This window comes from Miniopterus natalensis, chromosome 6 (assembly GCF_054644295.1).
Source record: "Miniopterus natalensis isolate mMinNat1 chromosome 6, mMinNat1.hap1, whole genome shotgun sequence".
NCBI classification, from domain to species: Eukaryota; Metazoa; Chordata; class Mammalia; order Chiroptera; family Miniopteridae; genus Miniopterus; species Miniopterus natalensis.
The window spans coordinates 11,121,859-11,137,432 of record NC_142086.1 but is presented as its reverse complement, the minus strand read 5'-3'; the positions used below and the strand labels follow the sequence as shown (position 1 = coordinate 11,137,432).

At 36.5% G+C, this 15,574-nt stretch overlaps 1 protein-coding gene across 2 annotated transcripts in view; it reads left to right on the top strand.

Annotated features, from left to right (window-relative positions):
* The window catches only part of USP25 (ubiquitin specific peptidase 25), a 126,271-nt gene extending 115,564 nt beyond the window's left edge, over positions 1–10,707 (top strand). For both annotated transcript variants that reach the window (XM_087818089.1, XM_087818091.1), the window contains 5 exons: positions 60–138; positions 3,593–3,672; positions 7,453–7,576; positions 8,819–9,014; positions 9,314–10,707. In XM_087818089.1, the coding sequence (XP_087674215.1) occupies positions 60–138; positions 3,593–3,672; positions 7,453–7,576; positions 8,819–9,014; positions 9,314–9,486 (652 nt within the window). In that variant the 3' untranslated portion in view covers positions 9,487–10,707. The remainder of the gene's footprint in view (positions 1–59; positions 139–3,592; positions 3,673–7,452; positions 7,577–8,818; positions 9,015–9,313) is intronic.
* The last annotated feature ends 4,867 nt before the right edge of the window (positions 10,708–15,574 follow it).

The window sequence follows — 15,574 nt, the reverse complement described above, 5'->3', positions numbered from 1 at the left end:
GTTTTGTGGATTTTGCTTTCAATTTAGGAATATATTGAATGTATTTCTTTTATTTAAAGGTGTCACAACATAATGAAAGTGGCTCAGGCCAAACTTGAAATGATAAAACCTGAAGAAGTAAACCTGGAGGAATACGAGGTAATGCGCTTTTTGAGAGGCCAAACTATAGACAGGGATTCTGTGGTTCACTGATCTTCCTTCCATTTTAGCAGCTAAGCGCCTTGAAAATGCGGCACCCGGGGCGAACTAACCCACCAGAGGTTTTCACAGCAGGTTACAAGTTGGTTAGCAGAACCTGCATTCTTAAATGCTGTACTTTACTGAAGCCATGCTGTATTTTTTTTTTGTTTCATCAGATTTTGGTGATACTAGAAATTTATTGTAATCATTGAATCCCCTATGTACTTGTTATTGGATTGTGTTCGCTTGTGAGAGAGCACACACAAGGACTGAGATTGTGCTTGCAGTAATTTCTGTGCACAAAATTTTCTGTCCTAACTTTGGCTTTAAAATTAATACCTTTTTTTAAATTCACCAATTCAAATACCTAATATTTATTTGAACTTTAAATTTATACTATAACATTATATATTTTATATGTATATCATTAAATGTAATATTTATGATACATTATTCATACATGTATTTAACTATATAGTGTCTTTTTAGATTTACAAATCCAGTTAATTTTTAGTTGCTTTCATGAGTGCCTTTGATTAATGTTTGGTCCTATTTACAAACTTAATTATTTTAGATTCCCATAAACAATTATTTTAATTTACCATATTACAATAGATAAAAGGAAAGCTACAGAAAACACTCATTTTTTATGTGAACCCTTAGTTAACCTGAAATACGAGGTAACTAATCTGCTAAAGAGTGCTTTGACAGACAAAAACAAAATTACAACAAATATATAGAATTGTGGACATTGAAAGCTTTCCATCTGTGGTCAGGAAAATGGAGATACCTGCTATCACCACTTCTACTCAGAATGGTACTGAAAGTTCACACAGGGCAGTAAGGCAACAAAAATAAGCAAAAAGTAGAAGATTGGAAAAGAAGAAACAAAGTTACCTTTTTTTTCAATTTTATACCTAGATAATACAAACAAAATCTACAGATATATTTATTGGAACTAGTAAGAGCTTTGCAACATGAAAACCTATGCCAAATATCAATTTTATTCCTTTAGACCAGTAACAATCAAAAAATGAATTTTTTTAAAAAATGACCCCATTTACTGTAACATCCCAGACTATGGAATACCTAGAAATAAACTTAACAAAAGATACGCATGACTTTAGGAGACATTAAAGAAGACTTAAACTTAACGAATAATATGTATCATGTTTGGAAAACTTGGTATTACAAAGATGTAGTATTCCCCGAAATGGTTTATTGGTTCACTGCAGTTTCTATCAGACTTTTGGCAAGACATTTTAGGGAGTTTGATAGGCTGATTCAAAGATTTTATGGAAATCCAAAGATGTTAGTCTAGTCCTGACATTCTTGAAGAAGAACAAACTAAGGAGGCTTATTCTAGAAATCAAGACATACTGCCTAAACTATTATGTTTATAATAATATTAGTATAAGAATAGGTAAATTAGAACAATAAGGCATAATAGGGGATCTAGGGACTTATCCAGAAATCAGTGGACACATGACATATGCCAGAGATGGCAAGCAAATTGGTTGCTGAAACTCTACCTTTGTCCCCAAAATTAGGGCTACATGGGACTTAATTTTAATTGTGATTTGATTCTGCAGTCCCTCCTCAAGGCTGCTTCATCAGATTGGATTCAGCACATTTTTATCTGAAGACTTCTTATATTCTAACTGTAGAGTCATTAAATCTTACAGTATTCACATAACATGTTTTTGAATTTCTTATATTTCACATGTCTTTGTCTTGCTCTAAGTCAGGGATCAGCAAACCATGGCCTACAAACCAAATGCAGCTCACCACCCACTTTTATAAATAAATTTCATTGGAACTCAGCCATTTAGTTGTGTGTGTTTCCACACTACAGTCACATAGTTGACTGCAAATCCTAAAACATTGTCTAGCCTTTTACAGAAAGAGTTTAATGACTCACAACTTATAAAGCAGTTCTAATGACAGTAGAGTGGCAATTTGAATACTTTCCCAAGAAAGCTAACTTTATACTTGCAAAACAAATTTTGCCTTTGTTACTAAGGTCTACTAATGCTATGAAAATTATGCCTCAAAAACTTAAAAATGAAAATGATTTCTATTCAGGGAGAATATAGTGGCGAGTAACCTGTCTGTAGGTTTCTTACTTTCATTTTCTTTTTTTTAAAAATATATCTTTATTGATTTCAGAGAGAGGAAGGGAGGGAGAAGGGAGAGAGAGAAACATCAGTGATGAGAGTCATTGATCGGCTGCCTCCTGCACGTCCACGACTGAGGATCGAGCCTGCAACCCGGGCATGTGCCCTGACTGGGAATCGAACCATGATCTCCTAGATCCTAGGTTGATGCTCAACCGCTGAGCCATGCCCGGCCGGGCCATTTTCGTATAATAGTGTGTATATAAGAGCTTCAGCACTTTTATTATCAGTGTCTTTTTTAGGTTAATCCTATATTGTATTTTAGTTATGGATTTCCTTGAGTCAATTTTTGTTAAATAAGAAAAAGATCATGATTTGTTTTCTAGAGTTATCTGATGTCAGTTCTGACTTGAGTCCTGCTACTTGCCCTGCAGTTGGCTTTTGGAGCTGGGGCAGTGAAATGGGTCGTGCATCAATCCTTTTCACTGCTGCTCAGATGAAGAGACTGTTCGCCTGCCACATTTAAAATCAAATTTTACACAAATTTGGCAAAAGTAAAAGGTCAAATAAATTTATTATGCTAAAACCTTTTTTTCTTTTAGTTTCTTTATATTCTGCATCAACTAATAGTCTTCAAGCTTTGACTCACATTAGAGTAGGAACTTCATTTACCTTCTGCATTCAGTGGGATGTAGACATGTAATTACAGGGTGGGGCAAAAGTAGGTTTACAGTTTATGGACAATCATACAATAATTAATAAATAACGCAAGAATAAACTCTGTTTCATGTACTTACAACTGTAAACATACTTTTGCCCCAGCCTGTATTTTCATAATATGCTTTTGTACTGAAGAATTTTTGAGAGATAACCAGATTGATTATCCTGTCTTGTATTTCTGTTATCTTCTAGTGAGATCTTTGTTGTTTAATTTTTCATCAGTGTCTAATCATTTTTGTATTTATTGTTTTACTAATAAATAGTCTTGCTTGTCAAAAATTAAAGTCTTGATTTAGCTTTAGTTTACCTTAGTTTTGAACCCTTTGTCTCTATTAATTGAAATAGTTATCAGCCCTGGCCGGCATGGCTCAGTTGGCTGATTGTCTTCCCATGAACCGAAAGGTAACCGGTTCAGTCCTGGTCAGGGCTCATACTGATGTTTCTCTCTCTTTCTAAAATCAGTTTTAAAAAACCACACAAATAGTTATGAGAACAGTGTTTTACTTTATGAAGAGTTTTCATTGTAGTTTTAATATCTTCCTGTATATACTTTTAATATTTTCTTTTGCTTACAGGAGTGGCATCAGGATTATAGGAAATTCAGGGAAACAACCATGTATCTCATAATTGGGCTAGAAAATTTTCAAAGAGAAAGGTAAGGAAAAGTGGACATAGCTGAAAAGAAGAGCTTAATTTTTGTATTTATATTCAGATATGACCTTATATATAGAAAAATGTATTCACAATATATATTTTTAATAAATGTCTTATTTTACAACAGTTTTAGATTTACAGAGAAATTGCACAGTTAATACAGAGTTCCATATACTACAGATATAATGTATGTTTTATTTTAAATCAAATCTGTAAGGTTGGTATTAGTGTCCATTTTTATCAGCTCTGAAATACTACAGCTGAAGTTTAGAATGACATAGAGTTAGATAGAAGCAAAAAGTTTGCCGGAGACCAGAGAAGCTGGTAGCCCAGCACATGGGATTTTTTGTATCTCTACCTTCAGGTACCTTCCTTTTTCATACTCCTCCTGTATCTAATCCTGACCTCAAATATAGTTTTTCCAATCTGTCTCTTTGCCTGAACTTTCAGGTACTATAAAAACTGATCTCTTGTCTTCTATGTATTGTGACTGCAAACACATTTTAGATTGTTATTTTCATATAAATTGCAGATGGTGTTAAAGGCATTTCTACTTATTAAACTATAATGTTGTTCATTATTATTTTAATTGTTATCAAGAAGGAGGGATGGATGTTGATTTATTTACCACTACAGATTACTCACTAGTTTGCCTTGTTTCTCCACATATTTCTTAATTCATATCCTTCACCATGAACTTACTTGACTAGTGATTTGTTTTAAAAAGTGCCGTATTTTAAATAGTGCCATATGGCAACCAGGTAAAAGGTATATTGAATTCTTCCTTCACGGCTCTCTTCCCTTCCCCCTTCCCTTTCCCTTTCCCCAAATGAGGTAATGAAATTATTTTTTCTTAAATGATAACATAGACCTTTACTTCTAGAGCTATGATCTCCAGCATGGTGGACACCAGCCACATTTGACAATTTGAATTAATTAAAACTTTCAAAAATAAAAATTTAATTCTTCAGTCAGACTAGCCCCATTTTGAATGTTTAGTATCTCCATATGTTAACTACTGTGTTGGCCAAGATGGAAAACACCTCCATCTCTCCAGAAAGTTCTCTTGGGCAGTGCTACTCTGTTCAGTGGACAGTGTACAAAGCTATTATTTTTACACTTATCACAATTTTGAAGTTACACAGAAGTAAAAAGTAATACTTGGCTGCAGATTATTAAAGTCCTAATTGCGTAGTTTATAAGATAATTCACGTCACATTGGTCATTGAAATAGAAAACTATTTTGATGAATAGCCCTATTTTATAAGTTACTACTTTGGTCATGGTTTTATTTCTTTAACAGAAATATTTAAATTCATACTAGGATTTCTCAGATTTGTATTGATGTGAGAGAAATATTAATATGATGTTACAATTCAATAGAGTGTCTAAGACCAGAATGGCATTTTGCAGATAAACTAAGCTCCCCAGTGCAGTAACTTTGTCAAGGTCACACAACTAACTAGGAAGAGAAAAATTAAAGTAGGACCCCTGTATTCTTGTATGACTCAGGTATTCTTTAATGAAATCAGATAAACACAAAATGTTATTCATTTATCTCATTAAAAATTAAAAAGATGAAACGGTCACTTTCTAACTTTCTGCATAGTACCTACATCAGCTCTTTTTTTTTTTAACATGTTAAAGGTCTTTAAGATATTATTTGGAAATAAGTTGAAATTTCATAATTTCCTTATCTCAAATATATATTTGTTCAAAGGTCAGTATTCTAGTATGACAAATGTTAATTAAATTGGGAAGATCAACCAGAAAGTTAGTAATGGTGACAAATAATGTTTATAGGATATCGTAAAAAGAAATGTTAATTTTATCACTTTAAATATAGCAGTTACCATAGCTAGCAGCATATAAAATATTGCCAAAAGGTTCTGTCAAACTTGTTTTTAATGAAAACATGACACTTGAAAGCTATGAGTGGACTGCTTATTGATGGGTCCTTGTGAGCTCTGTGAGTAGTGACGTACAATCATGTTTTTAGTAACCATAGTTTTACAGTGATGTAAGGAGTGTAAGTAAAGCTAAAAAGAGGGTCCACCAGGCCACACAATCTTATTTTATCTTAAATAAGAATGTGGTAACTGGGCTGCTGTTATTCTAATTTGAAAAAATATTTATAAACTTCATTTTTTTCCTTTTCACTGAATTTATTGGGGTGACATTAGTTAACAAAATTCTACAGGTTTCAGGTACCCGATTCAACAACACATCATCTGTACACTGTACTGTGTGTTTACCACCCCAAGTCAAGTCTCCTTCCATCACCATTTATCTCTCCTCTTCCGCTTCCCCCATGCCTCTCCCCTCCAGCAATCACCACACTGTAGGTAATAAAATATGGAACATATTGTGCACCTCAGTAGAAAACTGGAACGAGGTCATGGCTTCAGGGCTATTCTCAGAGAGGTGACTCAGATCCAGGAGGCCAGATATGAATGTCATTCAGGGGAGACCTTTGTAACAGGAAACTTCATAGGTATAAAGAAAACGTAGATGTGCCAGCAAACTACTTCAGTTTAAGTGGCATAAAACAACACTTAACTATCACTTCTTTTCTTTCATAAGTAAAACAAAAAATCTTTAGCTGAGATTGTGTCCATATTATTTCAGAATAAAGTTTCATAGTCTTAGGTTTTCTCAAAAACAAATAATTTTTAGTAAATGCATAAAATAACTTATTTTTCAAGACAGTTTCAGGATGTAATTTGATTTGTCATGAATGTATTAATTTCCAAATAATTCTACGCTTAACTCTTCTAGTATAGAATTGATTTAATCTGAACACATGAAATTAAATAATAAACAGTTACACCGATTGGCAGTGCACCCTAGAGTTTTTCTTTATAATATTTCACTTTTTAGGATGTTCTATTTTTCTGAATTAATCTATAGAAAGGTATGTTACGATTGTAGATATCTTAAAATATCTTTCATATTTCAGTTTTACAAATGTATATCAATATGCATTTTTTCCTATAGCATGTTAAGAGAAGGGTAATTATTTCAGAGGCAAATATCACACACAAACATTTATCCTCTCCCCCCTTTATTAAAACTAGTTTGAACTTCATAATATCTAGATGTAAGTAACATTATAAATGAATATTACTTGTATTAATTATAAAGTAATATTAAGTATAACTTTTCCTACATAAAAGCCAGTGTTTTGTTTCTGTGCATCCTCCTCTCCTTGGGTTCCCAGATTAAGAAGCATTCTTTCGCTTTCTGTTTCCCTCCTCTCCCTTGGATATTCTCCCCTCTGTCATGAAATTTTTCTTAGTGACTAGACCTGTGCCTGTGGCATAGAAAAAACCTGACCAAATAGTCACTGAATGAACCAGTGATGTGATCAAAAAACAAAGTAACATTCTTTCTTCATACAAAAATGGAATTATGTTAAACAAGTAGTTTATTGACTTTTCACATCAGTCTTAATTTTGAATCTAAATGAAAGACATCAGGAAAATGAATCCCAAAGCAGACTAAAGGAACTGCCTGAATTCATCAGTTATGTCGTTTCCTCCCAATTTTTGTTTTGTTTCATTATTTTGATTTTTGTATTTCACTTTTAAGACATAACTATTTCCTGGTTTCATATGTACCTATTTTTAAAGCAAGGCTCTCAGGCTTCCTGTGCATCAGATCATTTTTATTACAATGTTCTTGATAATCAAAGCGTAAATGTTTATTTAAATTGTTTTATAATTATAGTTGACTTTTTTATATGAAATACTAATGCTATCTGTTTCTTATAATTTTTAAGTTATATAGATTCCTTGCTGTTCCTTATCTGTGCTTATCAGAATAACAAAGAACTCTTGTCCAAAGGCCCCTACCGAGGACATGATGAAGAGTTGGTATCCCATTATAGGAGAGAATGTTTACTAGTAAGTTGAATGTATATAATATTTGTGTATTTTATCTTTTTGTCTTACATTGAGCAAATTCTCCAGACTCATACATAAGCAATTGGTTGACTCTATAAACTCTGATGAGGTAAGAATCATGATGATGTCTATAATCTGGATCTGCTCCCTTAAGATGAGAGAATACACTCAATTCTTTATCCCTTCTTCTTTATGGAGCTTAAGTATTGTATGTGATAAACCATAAATGTTCTTAAAATGGGATCAGAATGATTACATTTTTATATTTAGATTTCTTCATCACTCTACCACTCTCTTTTTTGGTGGGAAAGGAGAGGCTGCATAGAGCGTGAGTAATTATCATTTAAGCCTCTCTCCTAACTAAAAGATAAACTGCACAAGAATCATATAATACAAATATAAGAAATAATAATTTTTATATTTGAAATTCAGCTTAAAACTATGATTATTTAAAATCATAGTTATGCTATAAACATAAACCCTTAAATATTATAGCTCTTCTTTTACCTGGATTCCTTATCTATCTCTTATATCTGTATTTCTTAAGGATCTCTGTTCTACTAGATTAAGGATCAGCGTACTTGGCCTGCACTTTAGCCCTGTCACTTGTTTTTGTAAATAAAGTTTTATTGAAACACAACCATCCTCATTTATAACTTATGTGTTGCTGCCTTTGTGAGACAGTGAATGGCAAGGTTGAGTAATTGCAACAGAAACAATATGACTCTCAAAGCCTAAAATAGTTCCTATCTTGTCCTTTACAGAAGAAACTTCCTGGTCCCTGTACCACACTGTAAGCCCCATGAGTTTTCTGGACTAATCACTTGAGTACTCCTACATCTAGAACAGTCTCTGGCACATGATGAAGAGTTTTCCAAAATTAATACGGAGTTTGAATTGCTTTATTTTAAAAATTATTTTGAGTGCTTATTAAACTTTAGTATTGGGGCATTTCATCCCTGGAGAATAAAAAAAAATTGGCCCCTATAGTGATGATCAATATAAGCTGAACCTGAACTTTAAAAACATGACAACAGTATTTTCCCCACTTTTTTCTTTTATTTTGTTACACAGGTAGCTTTTTCTAATCCACGCTAGAATGGTTGAGATTATTTTTCCCAATTGCCATTTGTTCAGTACTGTTTATGAACTTACTTATGTCGTCTTCAGTATTTACACTTACAGGTATTTTAATTTCATTAAAAAAGGAAACAAACCCCTTCTTTTTCTCGTTGCATTAAGAAATTGAATGAGCAAGCTGCAGAGCTGTTTGAATCTGGAGAGGATCGAGAAGTAAACAATGGCCTGATTATTATGAACGAGTTTATCGTCCCTTTCTTGCCCCTGCTGCTGGTGGATGAGATGGACGAGAAGGATGTGCTCGCTGTGGAGGACATGAGAAACCGATGGTGCTCTTACCTCGGACAGGAGATGGAGTGTAAGTTCAAGTAACCCAGTGGACACCTGAGTTGGGAATTAAAAGAAGTTAGAAGTAAATGTCATTTATTCATATCATTTTTTCCTTATGTAAAATTCATTTTATTTTTTCTTATTTACAAACTAAGCTATGATCTCTGCCATTGCCACTTTTATCTCTTCCCTCAAAATGGTAATTATTTTATATATTTTAAAATGAATCATCAGTTCGCCACTCCACGTTAATAAATCATCTTGACGACGATAATTTCTCTCACTTGCTCTCTATCCTTAGTTACCTCTAATTGTTTATATTTGCAGCAAACCTCCAAGAAAAGCTGACAGATTTTCTGCCAAAACTTCTCGATTGTTCTACGGAGATTAAAGGTTTCCAGGAACCACCGAAGTTACCTTCCTATTCCACGCTTGAACTGTGCGAGCGCTTTGCCCGGATCATGTTGTCCCTCAGTCGAACTCCTGCTGATGGAAGATAAACAGCGCACACTTTCCCTAAACACACTGTGTAAACTTTTTTCAGTTCTTAACCCTTGCCTTCCTGTCACAGGGTTTGCTTGTTGCTGCTATAGTTTTTAACTTTTTTTTTTATTTTAATGACTGCAAAATACAAAGTAACTATACAGACTTTAGCTGGACTGCAAATAATAAAGCTGAGAATCGCATGGCGCTCAGACTTTGTTTTAAACAGAACTCATGTATAATTACAAATCTGATTGATTTTATTATGGCAAAACTATGTTTTTGCCACCTTTCTGTTACAGTATTACTGCTTTTATCTTTATCTACAGCTTTCCATTCAGTCTGGATCCTTCCATGACTACAGCCATTTAAGTGTTCAGCACTGTGTACGATACATAACATTTGGTAGCTTGTAAATGGAATTAAAGAATAAAGTTTTATTTATGGCTACCTATGTGTTTGTAAGCAGGTATATTGTATATTAGTGTATTATTTTAGTCATAATATATAAACAAATTTTGGGGATTAAGATTGGGTGATGAGTAGATTAATACAAACTTTTGATTTTGCTCTAAAAGCACATTGGAAATTTACTAAATATATGACACTTAAATATATATATTTTTTACTAAGTTGTTAAACTTAATATGGCACCCAAACCTGTTTTGAATTCAAATCAGGTTTTCACTGAATTGAGCGGCTGAGTCAACCACACTGAAACTTTTAACCTTTTCTTAGATTAACCTTTTATTTTTTTATGTATTTACAAATAATGTAGCAAGGTGATTATTTCAAAAAATACTAGAAAAAAATACTTGAACAAGAGCTACTTAATAGTGAAACTTATAAGAAATATGTATATGTATATATACACAATGCGCACACACATATTCTTCATAATGGAGGACAATGTTTTGCATTACATATCATTCTATTTTTGTAAATTGTATACCACTTTAATTGAAAATGTTCTCTGCTAATCAGTGCTGTGAAATGGAGTTGCTGTTGTTGACCTAGAATCTATGAGTATCTGACCTGCTTTTATTTACCTCCTTTTCAATAAGGAAAAAGCTGTAGAACATTTTATAGATGGAACTTCTGTTTAAGATTAATGAAATAATATTGTGAATGAAAATCAATGCTTTAGAGGTAATCATGTTACCAACAACCTATTTTTGAATTTATAAAAATTTCTTTATAAACAATACTTTGTTAGCTTAGTAAAATATATCATTATACTACGTGTATGTTTGTTATAGCGCCGCCAAAAGTGCTCTGTATAAGTGCCTCTCACAAAAGATCCTGGACAGAGGAGGAAAGAATACGAAATTGTCATAGGATGCTCCTCATGAAGGTCTCCATGTGCTGCTACGGCACTGATGACCAGGACTTGGTCTGTTTCTGCTGTGAGTGTAGATTTTGCATACCGTGGCTATCCCAGTGGGTTTTGGTTCAGATTTTATATTCTCCACTTTAGCAGAGTTTGTGTTCTGCATTGGTCTTCAAGTTCTATCAAAACTTTAAAAATTTTATATCTATCATCAAAGCTTTTGTAAATTATCTGCAGTATTTAATGATATCCTACCATAACGGTAAAGTGGTTTATGTTTATGTGTCCACTGACTGCTGAGAAACAAGTACTCAAGCACCACCTGGATATTTCTCCTCTTACAGGCCACATCCAGAGAATCCTATGTGTGGCTCTTGTGCCAAAGGTAAGTTTTACTATTATATTTACTTTTACTTAAAAGCCAGTTTATTCATTCCTAGTAATGAACCCGAAGTACTTATTTATAGGAGTAACCTTTTTCGAGACCTGGAGAAACTGCTTGTTTTTATATCAGCTTTAATCTAGTCTTAAGATTTAAGTCAGCAACATTTCCTTACCTTACTTACTGGGTTAAATGTAATTTATAGGCAGTAATTTAAAACTTGGAACCTCATAAAACTGTTGTCTGTGGTAGATTTTGCTTTGATTTAAATGACACTCATTTTGATTACTATAGTCCCCCCTTTCCACCCCCCAGATTGTTTTGAAATAATACAAGATAGAATTCAAATACATAGAATTTAAGACTTGTAGGAACCTCTTATAAACACTGCAGCCGTGAGCGAACCTGTGAGGCCTCGCTACTGCTATTCAGAATCATTAAAATACTAGAATGACCATGCACTGCATCAGTAGTTCTCAAAACGTGGTCTCAGGCCAGCAGCTTCAGCAGCATCTGGGAACATGATAGGACTGGAAACTTGTGAGTCCCACACCAAGCTACTGATTCAGAAGCTCTCCAAGTGATCTGTTTTAACAAGTCCCTCAGATGATTCTGATGCCTGCTGAAGTTTGAGAACCACAGCACTAAATGAAACTACCTGCATTTTATGTACCTTAAGTCGATGTTAATTTCCATTTACTTATGATCCCTTGTTTGTTGGAAAATTTTTGTATTTCCCTCACTTGTAATTCCAAGGATGTGATTAAAAACTATTTTGCTTAGTTTTAGATTTGAGACTAAGGTGGGTTTCCTCCTTTATCTGCTTCTCCAGAAGGCCAGTGTCTATTCTATGATTCAGAATTGTTGACTCTGTTTCTGGGTCCCTCTGTTCTTTTCCAAAAGTCCAGTCACTCTGATGCTTGGGGAAAGTGAGTTAGGGATACTCTTAAAAAAAAAAAAAAATTCATTAAGCAGATTAAGTACCATTTGTTGTGTCCATGATAACTTTATCCAAAGTATAGGTATTAGTTTGCTAAGGCTGCTGTAACAGAATACCATAGACTGGTGGCTTAAAAACAGACATTTATTTTCTCGCCGTTCTGGAGGCTGGAAGTCCAAGAAAAAGGTCCTGGCAGGTTTAGTTTCTCCTGGGGCCTCCCCGTGGCTTGCAGACAGCCTTCTTGCTTTGTCTTCTAGTGGCCTTTTTCTTTGTGCTCACACACAAGCATCTCTTGTCCCTCTTCTAGGGATACCAGTCAGACTGGATTAGAGCCCCACCCTGATGGCCTCATTTAATCTTAATTACCTCTTTAAAGGTTGTATCTCCAGATACGGTCACATTGTGGGTGAGGGCTTCAACATATGAATTTGGGAGAGGGGAGAGACAGTTTAGTCCATAGCAATATGTGATGATCCAGTTCATAGCTCCTTTCCAAAAACAAAAATACGATTTTTAGCCTCAGGATTATAGTTCTGTTCTTTTATCTGTTTTGTTTTAACTTTCACTTCCCAAAAACTTAGAACAGATCAATTAGTAAGTGCTCACAGGGCATTCATCAGTTCAGTGTGTTTCTATTGAACGAGCCTTTGCCGGATGAATGCTGAATCCACGCTGACTTGTCCTGGTTCATGGGTTTATTTCATCAGGTTTACTCAACACATCATGGATGTTTCTGTTTTGCTAGTGGTTCTGATCTCGCCTCCTGCACATCCCTCTCCCACTCCCTACCCCACCCAGGCCTGGAGGTACCGTTAACCAGTGTGACCACGTAGTTTTCCACGTTTGGATAGTTACATAGTGTATGCAAGTAAGCAGCAGTGGGTTTGGGAGGGGGACGGGTTATAGGAGAGGGTCGTTGCTTTCACAGAAATGAGGTACTATCTATTGTAAACATCCTTTCTCCTTTCCCCTCTGGCAGTTTCTAACCTCCAGTCCTTTTTCTAATTATCTTTGCTAGAGGTGACTTAACAATAATCAAATAATAAATAATACAACACTAATAAAAGCAAAGTGAGGCATGATATATACAATTGAATACAAACATGCCCATGACCCAGAATTTCAGAAAATCATCTTCATTCCATGCAGTTCTCAATGACTGTCTCAGACCTTGGCCCCCATCCTCAGCCTCCCCAAGGCCAGCTCCAGTGAGAGCAGGAGGCTGCCTTTGTGTCACTAAGACAACTGGGGACACTGGGTAGGATCCTCCCCTTCAGATTCCTCACCCACGCCTGTAAGTTTACAGGTAATTACTAGTTAACCAGGATATAATAAGAGGATGGACACTATTGAAAACCCTATGTTATGAGGAAAAAATAAAAATCAAACATATAAAATGAACTTACAAATTCAAATTACATCCATTATTTTGGGACATAATTGTTTTTCTACAAAACTAAAAAGTTCACTTTTTGGCCTTGTACTAGCCCAAGGCCTGTGCATCAGTTTGTCCTTGAGCAAGTGGCCCTTGGTTTCCAGTAATCCAGAGCTCGGCGTGTTCCTAAGCCAGGCCCTATCACGTGGGCTCCTGAGAGCCTTGAAAGTGAGGGCAGTGGGGAAGTGCTTCTCCAACCTCAAGTCCAGGAACCGTCCTGGCCCACCCCGAGGGACCAAGGAACCTGGCTAAGCGTTTGGGGGAGGTCTGCTCTCCACGTGAGTCCCGGAAGAGGCTGGGCTCACGGTGCCGATCGGCCGCCGCGGCATAGGGCAGACTTGCTTTGCTCTGTGCTCCAGCCGCAGCTGCACTCAGATGTTTTCAGTCCTGACTCTCGGGACCTCTCTTCTGAGTGGTGTGAGAGTGCAGGCTCTAGAGCCAGAGCACCGAGGGCCAGACCCTGGGTCAGCGAGCCGTGTGTGGACCTTGAGTGCGCTCAGCCATTCTGTGCCTCAGTTTGTCCATCTATGAAATGGAAGTACAGTATAAGCCACCTTATAGGATTCTTAAAAGATTAGATGGGGTTCTGTATATGAAACACTTCGGTGATCTCTGCTACATGGTGTTCACTAATCAGCCCTTTTCACAGTTTGCCACTCGGTTACTCTTGCTCCTGATTTTTAGAATCTGCCTTCCTGAGACAGGCTCTTTGGAACTACTCTCATTCCCACCTGCATTCCTGGTCATTTTCTTTCCGCCCCCTAAATATCGTGGTGGTCTAGGCCCCTTGTGACTCCCCCTTGCCCGGTGCCGTGTCTACTACCTCGACTCCCTGCACTGCCTGCGTGCTGGCTCCTAGATCCGTGTTTCTAGGCAGACATCCCTGTGCGTTCTGGGCCCGTAAATGTTTCCAGTCGTTCGGCCAACATACAGACTTGGGTGTTTCACAAGCCCCTTGCCTTTTGCCATCCCGCACTGAATTCATCGCTGCTTCCCAAGCCTGATTCTCATTCCCTTGGTTAATTATAACACAGAAATGGGAAATTATTTTCAATTCTACTTGTTTCCCACTGATTGCCAAGCGTCAACAGGTGAAATGCTTTGCTGCTTTCTCATGCATCCCTTTACTTCTGTTGACCTTCATGTGGACAGCTGGACCTGGCTCCGGTGACCTCTGCATTTCACCTTGTCCCTACAACCCATCTTCCACACCGTTGGCAGAATAACCTCTCAGAGTTTTTACATGTCTGTCTGGCATTGCGGGACTAAGCTGCTTCAGAGGAAGATGGTATCTCTTGTTTTCGTAACCCCAGCACCTTTTAAATATCTGGCAACTTAATAAAGTCTTGCAGGTTCTACAGCCCTCCAGTCACCTTAGAACTCCACTGTCCAATGCGATAGCCACCAGCTCCGTGTAGCTATTGAATTTAAACCAAATAAAATTACTTTGGCATACTAGCCACAGTTCAGATGCTCAATAGTGACACGTGACTGTTGGCTACCATTGGACAAAGTGTTTTAGGACATTTCCATTATTGCAGAAGCTCTGCTGGACAGAGCTCCCCGGACCCTTCCTGATGTGGAGATCTTCCTCTGTTAGTACCTTTGGAGCAGTCACACGCCGTCCACAGTGCTAGCCTGAGCGAGCTGGCCTTCAGCACTCGTTTCTTCATCTTGATCCTGCCGTTAACCTCTCCACTACATCCATAGCACCTCTAGCAGCCCGTGTCCAGTAGGGAAACCCACACCAGAGATCCCACCTGCAGGGTGCAGCTATTATTCCTAGGGGTAGGAAAACAAAAGGGTGGTAAGTCGGGGTTACCAGAAACTTGGAGCTCCAGGTGCCCGTGGAGTCGTTGCTCAGAGTCTGAGGAGGTTCACCGCCTCTCTGCGCTTCTCCTTCAGAGGGATGCAATGAAGGTAGTTCTAGAAGTTCTTGAAGTGGTTGAAGACTGGAATCAACTGACACTGTTAGGCCAACACTGGTAGGATTGGCAAGCGATGACTAGGAATTAAAT